At 32.9% G+C, this 16,349-nt stretch overlaps 1 protein-coding gene across 7 annotated transcripts in view; it reads right to left on the bottom strand.

Annotated features, from left to right (window-relative positions):
• Nucleotides 1-16,349, bottom strand: part of Mbd5 (methyl-CpG binding domain protein 5) — a 407,001-nt gene that overhangs the window by 24,606 nt on the left and 366,046 nt on the right. For 6 of the 7 annotated variants that reach the window (XM_063259600.1, XM_063259599.1, XM_063259603.1 and 3 more), the window contains 2 exons: nucleotides 3,483-4,508; nucleotides 1,674-1,882 (listed from right to left, as the gene is read on the bottom strand). In XM_063259600.1, the coding sequence (XP_063115670.1) occupies nucleotides 1,674-1,882; nucleotides 3,483-4,508 (1,235 nt within the window). The remainder of the gene's footprint in view (nucleotides 1-1,673; nucleotides 1,883-3,482; nucleotides 4,509-16,349) is intronic. The other variant, XM_063259605.1, reaches the window with a different exon arrangement.

Raw genomic sequence — 16,349 nt, 5'->3', positions numbered from 1 at the left:
TTCAATCACTTTCAAATTTTTGTCTTTTTATAATATGATTATGTATATGGCTTCCTTTTTTTTGTTGTTTTGAGGCAGGGTCTTGCTATGTAAGTCAGGCTGGCCTCAAACACACAGCAATCCCCTTACCTCTGTCTCCTGTGTGCTGAGATTATAGGTCTGTGACACTACATCTGGCAATGGCTTCCATATTTTAACTTTTTGTTTAAGCTGATGTTTTCCTTGAAGCACTGTTTTATTTCTCTTTGTTTTTCAAAGTGATTTTTTAGAAGGAAAATCCATAGTCTTTAATTCCTAATGTCTCATTTACCATTTCATCTTTTACAGTATGGCCCCTGCTATCACCGCTCCACTGAAACTACATTCTACCAACTCATTAGTCATATCCTAATGGCTAAGTACAATTGATTCTCTTCGAGCTTTGTTTTACTGGTGATATGATTAAGAACTTCTTTATCTTTTCTAATTATTATATAATATATATGTGAACATTACTGTCTTTCTTTCCTTCTTTTTTTCCTATACACATGGAATTATTTGTAGTACTCTTCTGGGAATACTAATACATTGGAACTAATACATTGCAGTCTTATGGAACTTCAATATTGGATTGTATAATTCTATTTGATATTCATTCTCTGTATGTAACTATTTCAACACCAATGAATTCTTAAATGGCTCATAATTTCCAATGCTATAAATCATATTGCAGTGAACATACTTTATGCAATTCTTTTCTTCACACTTTTAGACTTGTCTTAAATAGACACTTAGATGTTGAACTTATGGGCCAAAGGATCTACATATTTAAAAACTTGATAAGCTACCAAATTATCCTCCAAAAGACATGAACAAAAGAGGATCTATTTTCTCATCTCTGTGTCAGCAATGGTTATTCTCAATCCAATGGACATGCGGTTATAATCTGTATAATATCTAATTGTTATTTTCATATATTTACTAATAACCTATCTTTGATTTTCTGTGTATTTTGTGCTTATGTCTATTGGTCATTTTTTCCTAGTAAATGACCCGCTTTCTTCTTGATTTATAGAAACTTTTTATATTATAGAGTATGCATTGTACAAATATTTTCTTCTAGTTGATATTTGCCTTTTACTTTGTGTAGAATGTCCTTGATCATGATTTAAAAGTTTTATATTCAACTGTTACTTTTTTCTTTTGACACACTGATTTTGTGTTAAAGAATCTCCTTTAAGATTCTATATATTTGAAAATTCTGTATTTTGTTCTTATATTTATTTAGTGTTACTCTCTCCATCTAATTTTTTAATCTAACAGGAATTTATTCTTTTTGTAGAACCAAAGAAAGGTCATGTGGCTGACATCAGGAGAGGGATACAAACTCAGGCTGGAGAGGAAAGTTGGTGGGCAACTTGGGGGTGAAGCAATCATGAAGCAATGAGAACACAATAGCATTCAAAAGAGAAACATCCATTTTTAACACACAGCTCCAAAAGGGACTATTGCTTGAGACAAAATAAAATTACCTTTGAAGGAAAGACTGAAATATTTAATACCCAATAGTGAGAAATAACAAAACAGAGATAAAAGGGAACACCACCTACTTTTTTCATTCCTTCCCTAAAATTAAGTGTCTAAACAAACTCAGATACTGTTTTCTACTCGAGTGGCTTAAGGAAGGAGAGTACCTGAAAGTTTTGAAACAGACAAGCCATGGGGTTACTGTTAGCTGGGCAAGGGACTGAGGGCTGTCCTTGGAAGGCCTGGAGATTCTGGTACCCCTGGAGAAGTTGCTGCTGTTGCTGATTTGGAGGAAACATCTGATTGTTGTTTAACAGCGACTGTAGGTGAGTCAGTTGATGGTTATTCAAAGTATTGTTTATTGATGACATATCACCTACAATTTGAAAGACATAAAATATGAATCAATATGATTTTTCAGAGATCCTATGCCTATCTTTATACCTGAGAATTTCTGAAACAAAAACTAAAACCTAAACCTACATGGATAATTTTTGTTTTCTTCTCAAAGTCTTACTAAGTGGTAAGAAACAAGTAGTTGTATTATTTAGTTATACCTTCCATAATTAGATTTTTAAAAATTTTTATATCCGTAAAGACTAGTTAACCCTTGCCCTAGAAATTAGCCAACTGTTATATTTTAAGCTTCCTTGCCTCTATTTCTTGCCTCTATTTTATTAGAACACCTACAATAAATGGTTAAAATTTGTCCTAAAATATTTTTGCAATCATAAATAATTTACCAGATGATTAAAATGAGTGGGTGTGATAGATCTCGTTTGTAAAATTTCATTCTTAAGCCATAGTCATCAGTAAACACCTCCAAGTAAAATAAGAGATTTAGTTCAGAAATGCACATTTTATGTTGAAGTAAAACATTAGTCACCTAAAATTGAAATTATAAAGAAAGCTAACAATATAAAATTTCTATCTTAAAAATAAATATTAAGGATATTAATTACTAGCATTAATTAGATTGTATAGATCTTAAGTATTAAGAATTAAATTTATATTTAAAATTCAAGATTATTTTGCAGTTATAAAATTATTCTGCAATGACATAGAAATTGCCATGTAACTTGAAATTTATAAATTTGTAATGCTTTTTAAGTTATTTAACAATGCTTTCAAGGCCTGATAAAATTAGTTATGCTATCTCACAAAAGTGTCCATAAATTGTGGAAAGAAGTATTTTAAAAAATGTTTTTACGTATTGAAGATGCCCATGACACCATCGTGGATATTTGCCTGTATTCCTGGACTTCATGGATACCTTCCCTATATTTTATGCTATAGTTATATGCATCCATCAGTTAAATTCACTTGACATTATTTTCTGACTTGTTTGTGATGGGATAACGAAGGGTTTTATTTTAAAGACACAAAAATCTGAAATAATAATTTGGCTTGAGGAATTCTAAAATCAGTTAGAGGGGCTGTTTCCTTGAAATTGGGTGAACTTTAACTTTGAGTGTTTTTATGGCTTTTTATATCGCTGGAAAAACATTTAGTTTTTTTTATTTTTATTTTTTTTATTTAGGGTTTTCCTGGAAAATACTTCTTCAAACCGTTTCCATCCACAATGCAGCTGCTCATAACTAACCCTGTGATGCCACACCAACTAAAATTGAAGTCAGTTATTTAAAAAATGTTCCTGTGCTATGATTTGAACATAAAACTCTACTTGGGTTAATAGAATGATGGGTAGGTAAGGTTTGGGTGGCATCAGAATTAGAAGAGAAAGCAGATTAAAATGATATTTAGTATTGCTAGAATAAAGGAAAAGAAGAAAATCATTCATGTTTGTACAACTATGATTGTGTGTGGGTGGTGTTATATTTAGTTCCTTAAGCAAACTGTGACATAACAAAAACATTTTTAAAAATAGTGTGATAAAATGGAGTTTTTAAAAAGTAGAAAATAGAATTAGAAAAACGTTCTTTTTAAAAAAAAATTTGTGAAAAAATTTAACTTACCAAGCAGACCTGTCCCCAGTAGAGGGTTAAGTAGCTGTGGCACCACAGAGTTACTGTTGAGTTTAGCTGGACCAGGTGTGTCCCCAGAATTATTAGATATATTCAGCAATGTTTCTGCCATTGACACCACTGCTGTCCCACCAAGTGTTGAGACAGTCAGTGCTGCCACTGCTGATGATGTAGTGGTTGTGGTAGTGGTTGCCTGGGAGGAGGTTGCTATGGAAACCTCTGGATGATTAGCAGTGTTGACTGATGCTGAGTTCAGGACACCTCCCAACAGCTGGGGATTCAAGGCTATTAATCCTGAGGCCCCAGTGACAGCTGGGAGGAATAGGGGGTTAAAAGTAGTGTCACTGCCTGCAAAATTTGGTACATGGTTCCCCAGGGGGTTGGTTAAAAGGGTCTCAGCTCGGCTGTTGTCTGACTGATTGCTTGGCAAATGGTCTGGTGGGGCTGTCATCTGTGCTAATGGGGGTAAAGGGGTATTTTGTTGTTGTAAAAGATCTGAGATAGTCAGATTGAGAGACGGCAGGGGAAGCATGGCAGCTGCTTGGGCTTGGTTCTGAAGCAGGGCTGCTAAGAGCTGAAAGTGAACAGGCTGTAATACCTGTCCATCCATGTCACCGGAGAGAAAAGCTAAAGCAGTGTTTACATTTGGGTTGAGAAAACCTAAAGGGTGGAGGTTGATCTCAGACTTGCCTTCTCCTGCTGAAGGCTGGAGGATATTTAATAGATTCTGGTTTAGGAGATGCTGTTGATTCACTGGCAAAGAGATAGGTAGAGAACTGAGGAGGCTGGGGTTCAAGGGGTGTGGAAGATGGTTGTTTGAAGTGCTGTTGGATGGAAAATGAAGTGCGTGCTCCTGGCCAACAAAAGGAAAATCACTCCCAATGGGCAGCTGATTCTGCAGGGGGTTTCCAGATGCGGTGGTGACTATGACTCCATCTTGAAGAACAGATGTTGTCTTTGTGATGGCAGGATGACTGGAGCCAGCTATGGCTATGGAGGAGGATGGGCCTGTACTGCCTAAAACAGGGGAAAAAAACCCAGTTATTATGGAAATTGAGTAAGACTATCCCTAAAATGCATTATGAAACATTTCAATGTACAGCATTTATTACATGGCACCTTCATCGACTGTAACTGCATTAATTGTATCAGAGAAGATTTAACATCTGTTAATGGAACTTCACTTGAAAATATAGTGAAAAAGTTTGACATGTTAAGAAATAGCTCATGCTGAGTATCAAAAAGGCAAAGAAAGAGACAAGTAGAGAAATGAGGTGGCTGGGCCGCTGGACAAGTGATGACGGCAGAATCTGTTGTTCATTCAGTTCTTCATTTTGTTTGTTTATTTTAAAAAAGTTTGTGGTCTTTATTTATAAAAAAAGTGCCTTCTTTTAATGGTAACAAAACAGAATCCTCTCAAACCTAGAACGTACATGAATGTTTAAGCAGAAGATTAAAAAGTATCTAATAGAGATAACAACAATTAGTATTTTAGTGTATAGCTTTCTGCTTATTCCCACATATATATACATTTGCAAACATATATGTACACATTTAAGCACATATAGATATATTTTTAAAATAAAATAGTGATAGACCTTTTAATCATTTTGTAAGTTTTTTCATTAATAAATAAATGTATTGTGAATGTTTTCCCGTAAACTCATATAGGTACAGAATTTTATTTTACTAGTGCCATGTACTGATATACAGAATGTAATAAACATAGCCATAAGTATTTTCCAATGTTTTACTATTACAGGCACTATGATAATCATTTTTATTAACATGTATTTGTAATTTTGCTCAATTATTTTCTAAGGATAAATTCTTCAACATGGAATTCCAGAGATAAAAATGTTTACATATTTCAAAAGCTTAAATACATACTGTTAAACTACTCTTTTGAAGTTGATCATGATGTACACATTGTTTACATTCCTATAAACAGTGCTCATCTCTAAGAAACACTATTTTATCATGATTTTTAAACAATGAATAGAAGTAATAATTTCTGTCATTCTGATATTACAAAAATATTCTTACTTATGACTTCTTAAATTAGGTCAAGCTTCATGGACATAGCATTTTTACTCTTGAAAGTCTTACATTAAAGATGAAAATTCAATATATTAATATTTTCAGATACAAAATTTCATTTGTCATAATTGCATTAGTGGTTCCCAACCAAAGTTACACAGTAGAATTATCTGGAAAAATTAAAAAGAACAAAACAAAACTAAACACCAAAATAAACCAATACATGGACACTAGACTAGCTGGAAATTCATTACTCGAGGTGCAGCATGGGCAGCAGTTATTCTGTGGAATTACCCCTGGTGATCCAGATCTCATGGGGTGAGTAGGGCAGGGAAGATGAAAAGCATATTCTACTGAAAAGCAATCTACAGTCACTTTTTCTTGATTAAAGAGCTTCTCCTGAACAGATGCATTCTTTTAGGCAATACATGCATTTTGTCATTATAAGCATATATATTTAATTTTAAACTAATAAAATTATATATAATGTAATAAACAATATCCATGTCACTAAAAATCTAAAACTCAAGCATTTTAATGCTTTTACATTTGACCATGTTAGCATGGAAGCCTTATCAAAATACACAGAAACATCTCCATAGTTATAATGATAGTAAAATTAATTATATACTTGTTTTATCTAATAGAATAACATAATATTTCCTTGATATATATGGACAGGTACCAGGAATCAAACTTAGGATCTCATGCTTGCCAGGAAGGCACTGTGCCACTGAGTTAATCCCCAGCACCTGCAAATATATTTTTAACTGTGTAATATATGGATTCACTACACTTGTTGAACCATTCTGATAAAGTTTCACATGTGTATTTTGAGTTTTCATCATTATATTGTAATATAAGGAAGAATACTTTTATGTTCTTGCTACCACTGAATTATCTCCTCAGGGAAAAAATAAATCACCCTTGGTATGATTGTTGTGAGTGTAAAAAGTTGTGAGAATAAAAAGTAAGTAAAAGGTTTGTAAGTGTAAAAGTCTACACTGATTAAAGGAGTTAGCATTATTGTTATAACTGACATTCGTAGTGGTAACAGAAGTAAGTATAAGCATTTCCAACATACCTTACAGAGTATCTCCATAGGAAGGATTTGTAATTTTTCCCCATCTGTTATGGTGCTTTTTTGTTTTTAAAGTTCTCAGTGTTTTTTTTAAAGAATAAAATTTTTAAAAATCTCTTTGAAAACATATAAATATTTATGAAATATTATCATGAAATAATGTCTATGTTCATAAAGATTAGGGTCAGAAGACATACCAAATGCTGAAATATGCATATTGTGTAGAATTCTTTAAATATTAACCCCGATTTTTTTTTACAAAACAATCAACACCTTAAATATTTCATTGCTTCTTAAATCTTGATGCTATTTCCATAAGTACTGTGCAGTATTTGCATTTGAAAACAATCTTTTAAATAGAAGTAGTAAAAGTCTTATTTACTAGTAATTACTATCCTCCCTGCTTAAAAATAATGCTATATTTAAATGTAAAGAGCATTGTTTTGTCAGCAAAGCACATTTTAAACACGTTAGCATATACATGGCAACATTGTGAGGATAAAGATTTTTCTTAGAGATTAATGGTGTTTATGATCTTTAGTTTGCAACAGAGAAGCAACCATATTTATGATTCAAGAAAGTAGTTATTTAGGGATAATATTTCTTTTATAATTCTACATCTAAATATTTTTGAGGAATTACAATAAAATGTATAGTTACCCTGGACGTATTATTGCCTTATGAACAGGAAAGTAGTGAATATCATAAGCTTTTTGAAAGTAATATATGGATCAAGATGTATTTTTCATTTTGCATGAGTTTCAACAAATCAATAAACAGGTATGTTCTGTTGGACAATAGAAGAGAAACAGTGATATAAAATAAAATACCCAGCCCTTTCATACAGGAACCACCAGTGTGAGCACAGATATGAAGACAAATCTGTTTTTCTTTATTCTGTGTAAAATATACATTTCTGGAGTTTTAAACTAGGAAAGTTTAAAACTCTTTTCACGTGTTAGCTATTATAACTACAAAGCAATATGGTTAGAGCTACAACTGATGTGTTTAACAGGGGACAATTATGAAACTGAAGGTGTCAGAGGAAACCAAATAGGTAGTATTATCTGGAACCTCAGAGATGAAAGGATAAAAACTGTTTCTCAGTAGAGACATAATGATTTTTTTTAATACAAGGAGATAATGTGGAAGATAGAAGTAACGAGTCTTGTATGTCTCCAAAACAAAGAAACACAACTGAAAATATGTGTGTGGCCTTCCCACACCCTAGCTCCCTCTGCCCATGGTTAAACCTGCTGTCTTACGCAAATAGTAAAGAAAGCTGAAGTTGTTTTTCTAAACCATTCAAGGCAAGACATATTTCTAATATTCCTTTGTATTTAAAGACTTAACACAGCCTCTGACACATGGGTAACATTCAAAAAATGCTTGTGGTTGAATGTATCTATTAAGACCATAACACCTGCACTCAACTTCTGGAAATTAATTTGATGCCATGTATGAGCATGTATGTAGAGAAAATGAAAACTGAAACTAATGTATTGGTCCAGTGCCAGGAAGCAAGGGATACTTGAAAGGAGATGGTCAGATGACAAGTTACTTTAGAAAGCTCCCAGGTATTCTAAGAAGTTAGAACTATCTTATAGAAGGGCAGACCCATGCCAGAGTATATTTAGTTCTTGAAGTCATCATTAGTGCTTGGGGTCATTCAAAGAGGAACCTAAATTTGTATGAAATTTTATAACTGGAGGAAAATTTGGAAAGTTTATTTCTGGACCACTTAATCTTGAGTAGGCACTATCTGGTGAACTTTTTAATAGTTCTGCATAAAAATCTTACAGTTTGTTGAAGCATGGGGAGATGTTTGGCTGGTTTTTGGTTTTGTAGCCGAGATATTTTATGTTAATGAAAGGGGCAGTTGCTAAGTGTTTCTTAAAATGTAAATTATTCATTAAATATTTAACAGCTAAATAACCAAAAGGAAGCTGGAATTCTGAAACAAGTTACAAATCAAAATTCTTTAACTGGAAAAAATTATTTTATACCAGCCACCATGAACTGGCAATTTCTTTTTCTCATTGTCTGTGCTGCTTTTAAAGAGTAGGTGAGGTGGGGTGAGGTACTGGAAGTCTACTCAAATTAACTTGGTAGGTGCTGGATAACATTCTTAGACACCCAGTGATGGAAGAAGTCTAGTCTTATAAGGCAACAGTGGTAGCTTCCCTCATACGGTAGATTTCCAGATATGTAAGACTCTGCACATGTGATTTGTGCATCTATATGTGTATATGTATACAGAAATAGCCATCAGTAAAAATTTTAAGGATTTTAAAGGAGATATTTTTCTAACATTATTAATTGAATCCCTGAGAATGTTTACTTGTTCCAATTTTAGAACTGATTTTCAAAATGAGGTAATGTCTACTTTTTTAGATTTATTTTTCTTCTGGTCACAAACATTCCTTGAGAAAGCAATTGTTCCTATTGTGCCTAATTTTTATATGCCTGACTCTTAAATATACATGCATTCAGAAAAAAAAGCATAAAGCTCACACCAAGTAAATCAATTAAATATTTAAAAAGATGGTCTATTCTATATCTCCAATTTTGATTATATACTATGCTAAGAAAATATATCTAAAGTGATATGTCCAAATACTTATCAATATATCTATAAAATTCATGAACTTAAGAAATTAGTCATGGCTGGGGATTTAGCTCAGCGGCATAAACGCCTGCCTTGCAAGCAGGCAGTCGTGAGTTCGATCCCTGGTACCGATAAAAAGCAAAAAGACCAAAAAAAAAAAAAAAAAAAAAAAAAAAAAAAAAAAAAAAAAAAAGAAATTAGTCATATAGAAGGTATATGCACTACTCAACCTTTGCCATTTGCTTTGAAAGTATACTTTCATTGTAAACAGGGTCAAAAGCAATCCTTAATAAAAATAAATGCTTCTAGAGATGAGAAAATATGATGGCCTAGTGAGTCTAATAATTCATTTTTCAATCACACTGAAAGTGTTTTTTTTCATCTGTATTGAAAGGCTAGTTTTCAATAATCATAATAATAAACTGAAAGATGACTTTTATGAGAAGTCTAGATATTCCAATGAGACCTTATTCTCAAGCTTTAGTAATAATGCATGATAATGTCTATTTACAGAAGTATGCCAATACCTATCACCGTGCTTTGGACTCTGATATGAAGTCGAAGCATTGTTTTATATGGAAAGGAAGATCTAGGGACGGGAGACTATTTCGATCTCTACAAAGAGAAGAGACCCAAAATTAAAGAGCTCAGAAAGGTAGAAAAGATGGGGAAGGAAGCAAAGGCAGTATCTAAAGAAATGCTCTCTGCTCAGAACAGAGCCACACTGCTGGGAGGAAAGGCATTTGGAAAGGATGCAGCTTAAATCTTAGAGTAAGAGATCTGCATAGTTACGACTATCAAGGAGGTTAGGCTTGTGATGGTAATGAAATCAGAAAGGCATCTTGTGTGTGCGTGTGCCCAATCACATTCTTTTTCTTAAAGACACTGAATTACTCTGAAAACTGCTGGAATTTAAAAATGCCTGAATTTTTCAGATTATTCAAGTAACAAAGTTTTTTTTTTAAATTGCCTCTTTTTTCAAATTTTGCTAATATTTGTTGTGAAGAAACAAGAATTGAGAAAAGAGGTTAAGTGTTTTGCTTGCTGGAATTTCTAAGTACGCATGTGCAACCACGAAAACGCTTTGTCAGTACTCCAGTTAGAAGTTTTCTTCTGTGTAATAAGCAGATAAAATGCTGTCTCTAATAAATATGGTCAACTTAGTAGCATTTGACTATATTCTGTAGTCTAATACTGTGCCTAGCATAGCCAGGATGTTCAATAAATGCTTAATTATCCTATGAATATTCTAATGCACTTTTGAGATGTTGGTGTACTGCAAAATCATTTTAGTATTCCACAACCATTAGATCTTGAGATATGGTATATGAAATATAAGGAACATTATAGGTTTATTTTGTGGAAATTCTATTTCTGATAAGTGCTGGGTCATGATCTGCTACTGGGTGTTAAGATCATTTCAGTATGTTATGACTGTCATTTAAAAAAAAATACAATAAGATACAAGACAGAATGGGACTGAAAATATCAAAGTACATCTTATATAATAGATACTTTCTCCTAAAATTTTTGTTATACATTAACAATGTATGTCTAGTGGATTATAATGTCTTACTGTGAGAAGAAAAAAAAAAAAAACAAAGTTGAAAAAAACCCACCACTCTGATCATGTTTCTGAGTTGCTCTATTTCTGGGGAATGGTCTGTAGAGTTGTATTCCAGGGAGCATATTTTAGACTTCAGCATGAAAGTGGTCCCTGAGCAGTTGTATAACACAGGAGCCCCATTCTAGAGTGTTTGTCATGAGTACCCTCTCTTATACTTATGCCTATTGGGGTGTGGTGGCATACATCTGTAATCCCAGCACTTGCAAGGCTGAGGCAGGAGTATCATCACGAGTTTGAGGTCAGCCTGGGTTACAAAGTGAGTTCAAGACCAGCCTGAACTATATAGTGAAACTATGCCTCAAAAACCAAAAAAGCCTTATACTTGTGCCCATGGGTCTTGAATACTCTGAGCCTCTCTGAACTAGTTTCAACACTAGGAGTACCTCAGAAACTGTTTTAGACTACGTTGTCTAGTTCTATGAAGAGGTGAGTTGTTACTTTGAATTTGCAGGAATTTTAATAATTTCAAGAAAACTTTATTCTTTGCTTGACTGGTGTTATCATTAAGTTCCTTGAATGTAATTGTTTGTAAGAATTCAATTTAAGACTCGACTCATTTAGAGCTACATGCAAGTGAAATTAAACCCATTTTGAGGACTCCATGGGAATATTTTGTAGCATTATTTTTTAGGAGTCAAATTTTTGTAGAGTTGGCATCACTTCTTAGAATCTGGGCACCTTTTAAACTTATTTAAGTGCTTCTTGACTACTTGATTTTAGTAAATAGCTTAGGTATCTCCTAGAGAATGAAAAGACTTCTAGTGGCTTTACAAATGAGCTTAGTGTTGAAATACAATAAAATCTCCCAATTTACACACTGGGACAATTTATTTCTTGAAAGGTACAAAATATATCATTGAATCAGCAAACATATCCACTCTGAGTTCTGTTATCACTCTTGATTACATAGACTCAATGTCTAAAGTCAAACATATTTTAACTCTTCTTTTGTATACAAGGAAACATTAAACCTGGAGTACGTAAACCCTCATGTTATGAAACTTTAAAATGCAAGACATTATGTGCAGTACAAATATCTTACAGCAAAGAAAAAATGGCTCATTTTGCAAAAATTTAAAAGAATAGACATAGATTTTTAAAAATCACACAATCCAGAATTTAATATAATGTTGTTTGTTAACAAGAGCAGAGGCAATTTTTGATTTATAAGCCTTTTGCATCAAAGGCTTATAAAAATTTGAGTAAAAATACTTTCAACAGAAACTGTTATAAATTCAGTCACAAACTTCCATATCCATAGTACAATTGTCCTTGAGCATTTTTACCCCTTAATCTTTTGGCACTTGTAGCCTCATCTAGGAAATGTAGGGGATGATGATTTCTTCCTCCCCTGTTTTTTTCTTTACTGGCATGTGAGAATAAATAAAATACATACAACCAAAACCCAAGTCAAACACACATACACACGCAAAGAACCCCATACAAAACAAAAACTGCTAACTCATTACCTTGTAGTTTTTTACCCAAAGCATATTTTCATGATTTCACTATTTAATTGTCATATACCTACCATTTCAAAGGCTGTCCTGAGTTTCAATCAATGCATTTGTGTTGAAACAAAAACTTTCTTTTGCATAGTTTAAAAATTATACATAAATAATCATGAACATATATTTATTGTTTTATTTATATTATTAGTCAATGTATATATTTAAGAATTAAGGCAAATAAAGTTGAATTATTTTCTTTTGTCACAGATCCAAACTCTGTCTCCTCAGAGGTTTATATTTTCATGTGCTTAGAAAAGGTGATTGAATGTTTTTATTAGAAAAAATAGAATATAAAATACACTTTAAAGTGAAAAGGTTATATTTAATAGCTATCATTTGGGAAGAAGGGAAGGGTGTTATTAAGCAAGTTAGCACAATAACCTAAAACTTTTTTCTTCTTTGAAAATTGTGGAAAATCACAGGGTCAGGTCAGGGACAGTTGTGCAGATGCTGAGAGGGCAGAGTCCTGAGTCCTGGCATAGGTGTCTCGGTTACGTGGTGAGCAGGTGCACAGTAGTGAAAGGCCCCAGGAAGCACAGGCCTTTTGACATTTGCCAGCCAAGGGCACTTGTTTTGGATTCCTCCAGAGCAGCACAGAACAAGTGCTAGAACCACTTATGTGCTGCATTTTCTCTCTCTTTAAAAACTGAAAGTTTTAAATGTACACTACTAATTTCAGGAGATACCTATGTTCAGCAATTTGAATGCCTGGACTGAAAATTAGGAAGTTTGAGTTTGGTTGCCAGATCCACCAGAGTATTGTTTTATAATTTGAGGCACATCACAAAATATCCTACTATTAAGATCTAAATCTGTTATATGGAAGTATTATACTTCATTTATAACTTAATATTCAGAACGCTAATAGAAACCTGTACATGTTACAGTATGTTACAAGAATGCTTAGAAATATTACTGAAAAGGAAATTTGAAAATCTCAAATAAATAAAAACTCATATAACCTTAAATTTTAGAAATGTTTTCCAAATATTTTGTATGCTTTATCTTATTTTGGCATAGTTTTTGTCTCTAATTCCTGTACTTGAGTTGTAGTACGTTTTTGATGTGAATGCAAATAGGCTTAAAAAGGGATATTTGGGGTTTTCAAGGTATTTTGGAGTTTTAAAAATGAATTACCAATTACTGATACATTTTCAGAGCAAGTCTCTTATTAATTAATATCTTAATGTACTATTTTTGAACTGCCTTCAGGAGAGTGAAGAAAGGCACTGAAGTGAGTGGGAGGTGCCCTGAGTTGTGTTTAAGCCATTACCGCGGGGTGCAGCTGGATCATGTTACCTGTGGGTCTCCTTCACCCCCCATGCTGCAATGCTTGGAACACCGTGAGTGGCATATGCAGTCACCTCTTTCAGAGGTCCATTAACACATGACCCATTAGGAAACCCATTTTTTCTGAGTGAGGTGATAATTCATTAACAGAAAGGTCACCACCTGTGATGCATTTTGAACATTTCATCCGCATTGACAGAAAACATTCTAATCACTGTATGCTATGAAATCCGAGTCTAAAGGGAAGGTAAAAATAACTGCTTTTGTATAGAAGTATAACAAGAATTTACAAATGTGGCTTCTCACATGTATTAATGTGCTTTAATGAACATTTTAAAAGATTTTGAAATAGAAAACAATATTTTTCAACACTATATTTCAGATGAAGAACTGAAGCAGCTGGAAAGAAAATGGATTTGAGAATCAGCTGAACTGTGTTCAGATTCTGATTCAGTTACATATGATCTGGACAGCTAAGTTCTCTGAGGCTCAGTTTCTTTGTCTGTAAAATAAGAGTAATGCCTTATGTTCTGGAAAACTGCACAGGTTACAGATAATATAGGTAAACCCCTTGGCACATGACAAGAACTCAATAACAACAGGCAACATTTTAAGAATGTTTTTTCCCTAATGTCTTACTGATATGTTCAGAATACCTAGCAAAACTCTCACAGGAGATAGCTGTGACTGTCACCTGTTGTCTTATCCCGAATGCCCAGCCTTTGCCCTCAATGATTATTTGATGAATGAATAAATGTCAATGGAATAGATATTTAGGCAAGGCATTTATAATGACAGTACATTCATATGCAATACACTACGTAGCAAAGAGAAACACGGCATTAAAGACCTCAGAAGAGTTATGTAAATTAGTAAATCAGCCCATTTTCATACCAGCTGTACATCAAACCTATGTACATTAATTAGTATTAAATTTTACTATGTTTAATATTTTAAAAACTCATACTGATGTAGATTTTTATAAGGCATATGCTTCCTATTAGCTTACATATGATCAATCACATCTATATCATTAGTAGACATTTCTTCTTGCTCCTTTTAGTTATTTATATGCTAATACATTTCCTACATTAATAAATTTTTAATGTGTGCTTTGACATCCCCAATACTAGCATTCCAGGTTGGATGTTTTATAAAATACATGGAACAAGAAAATAAGTGACCATGATGATATAAAGTAAGTTTAAACTTGAAACTCTGAAGAAACAAGAATATAAATAAATGTTGGTCTTTTCCACTATAGATGGGTTAAAATACATTCTTCATAAAATAATACACTTTGCACATATGATTTTAGACCTGAAATTAAGTAAACTGAGGTAAGAAATATCAAAACTATATAATGAGACTAAAATGTCTCCTCAAAATGATTGAAAATGTGCTCAATAAATATGGTATATCTTGAAGCAGTTATGGACTTTATGTAACTTCAATTTTCTAAATATATAAGATTAAATTTCATTTGCATGAAATAAACTAACAAGGAGTATTGTTCAGTAAAAAGCTGAAAGTTCTTTATGGAGTAAGTATCCTGTTAAACACTCAGAAAAGAAAATTTCATGAGGTCCCTTAAACTAATCATTTCACATATCTTTTAAATCTTAAATTCTTTTTAACAAAAAAGGGTCATTGGACAGCTCTTCATTAAATACTGATATCAAGACATAACACGTAACAAATTGTAAAGGATGGTAGATGCAAGATGGAAAAACTAGAAGAAAAATACTACAGTAACAGACTCATAGATCATGCTTTCCCAGTATGGTGGTATAATAGTCTATACATTATCTACATGACAGCTTATTAGTTAAGGTCCCAGAACTTTTCTCATTTCCAGTAGCAATTTGTTTTTCAAGCCCACTCTTTTTCAAATATGAATTATAATGTCTCTGAAGTTGTCTTTTATTTCTTCCCTGTTATTTCTCACAAATCTGAAATCATTAGTATTGGGTTTTGAATCTTTTTCTAATATTTTCACAGTCAAATATGCTGATGCCTCAATGAATTTACCTCGTTAGTGCTTCAGTACAGGTTTCATAACAATTTTGGAGGACTGTATTGCACATGGTTCCTTTTCTAATGTGTCTACTTTTAAATAAACTTGTCTCCTTTACTAATAGTGCCTGACAGTTTACATTAATTTGGGCTCAATCCTCAATGTTAATGGTAAAAATAATGGTTTAGTTCTGCAGGAAAATGTAAACATTTTCGAGATCAAAAATTCTGGAAATCAGGTTTTCACACCTTTTTTATTAGGAAACTTAAATTATTACTTTTTTGTAAAAAAGGAAGTAGCCAATATCCATTTTTGAATTTTCTCAAACAAAGAATAGTAAAAGATAGCAAACTAGGATAAGAAAACACATTAGAAGACAGTTTCCTATTTCATACAACTTCTAGTTACGTTTTCCTATCCATTAACCTATTTATTTTCAGCAGCAAGAAAAATAATATCCATTTGTCTTTGCCTTTTTGGATTTTTCAAGGTGAGTTTCATTTACCTGAATACAAACAAAGCTAAGGAAACGGCTTTTGTATTGGCATAGACCAAGGACATGTTTCACAACCAGGAAATCCTGCCTTCTATGGCTTCTGTTGCAGTTTATAGTCCAATGATTCTTAAACCAAACGACAGTTGAACAATGTTCAAAATGACACAGATTGACAACAAATAACGGAA

The sequence above is a fragment of the Cavia porcellus genome, unplaced genomic scaffold (genome assembly GCF_034190915.1).
Source record: "Cavia porcellus strain 051 isolate PalLab524CR breed Dunkin Hartley unplaced genomic scaffold, mCavPor4.1 scaffold_12, whole genome shotgun sequence".
Classification (NCBI taxonomy): domain Eukaryota; kingdom Metazoa; phylum Chordata; class Mammalia; order Rodentia; family Caviidae; genus Cavia; species Cavia porcellus.
This window is presented reverse-complemented; position numbering and strand designations above follow the sequence as displayed.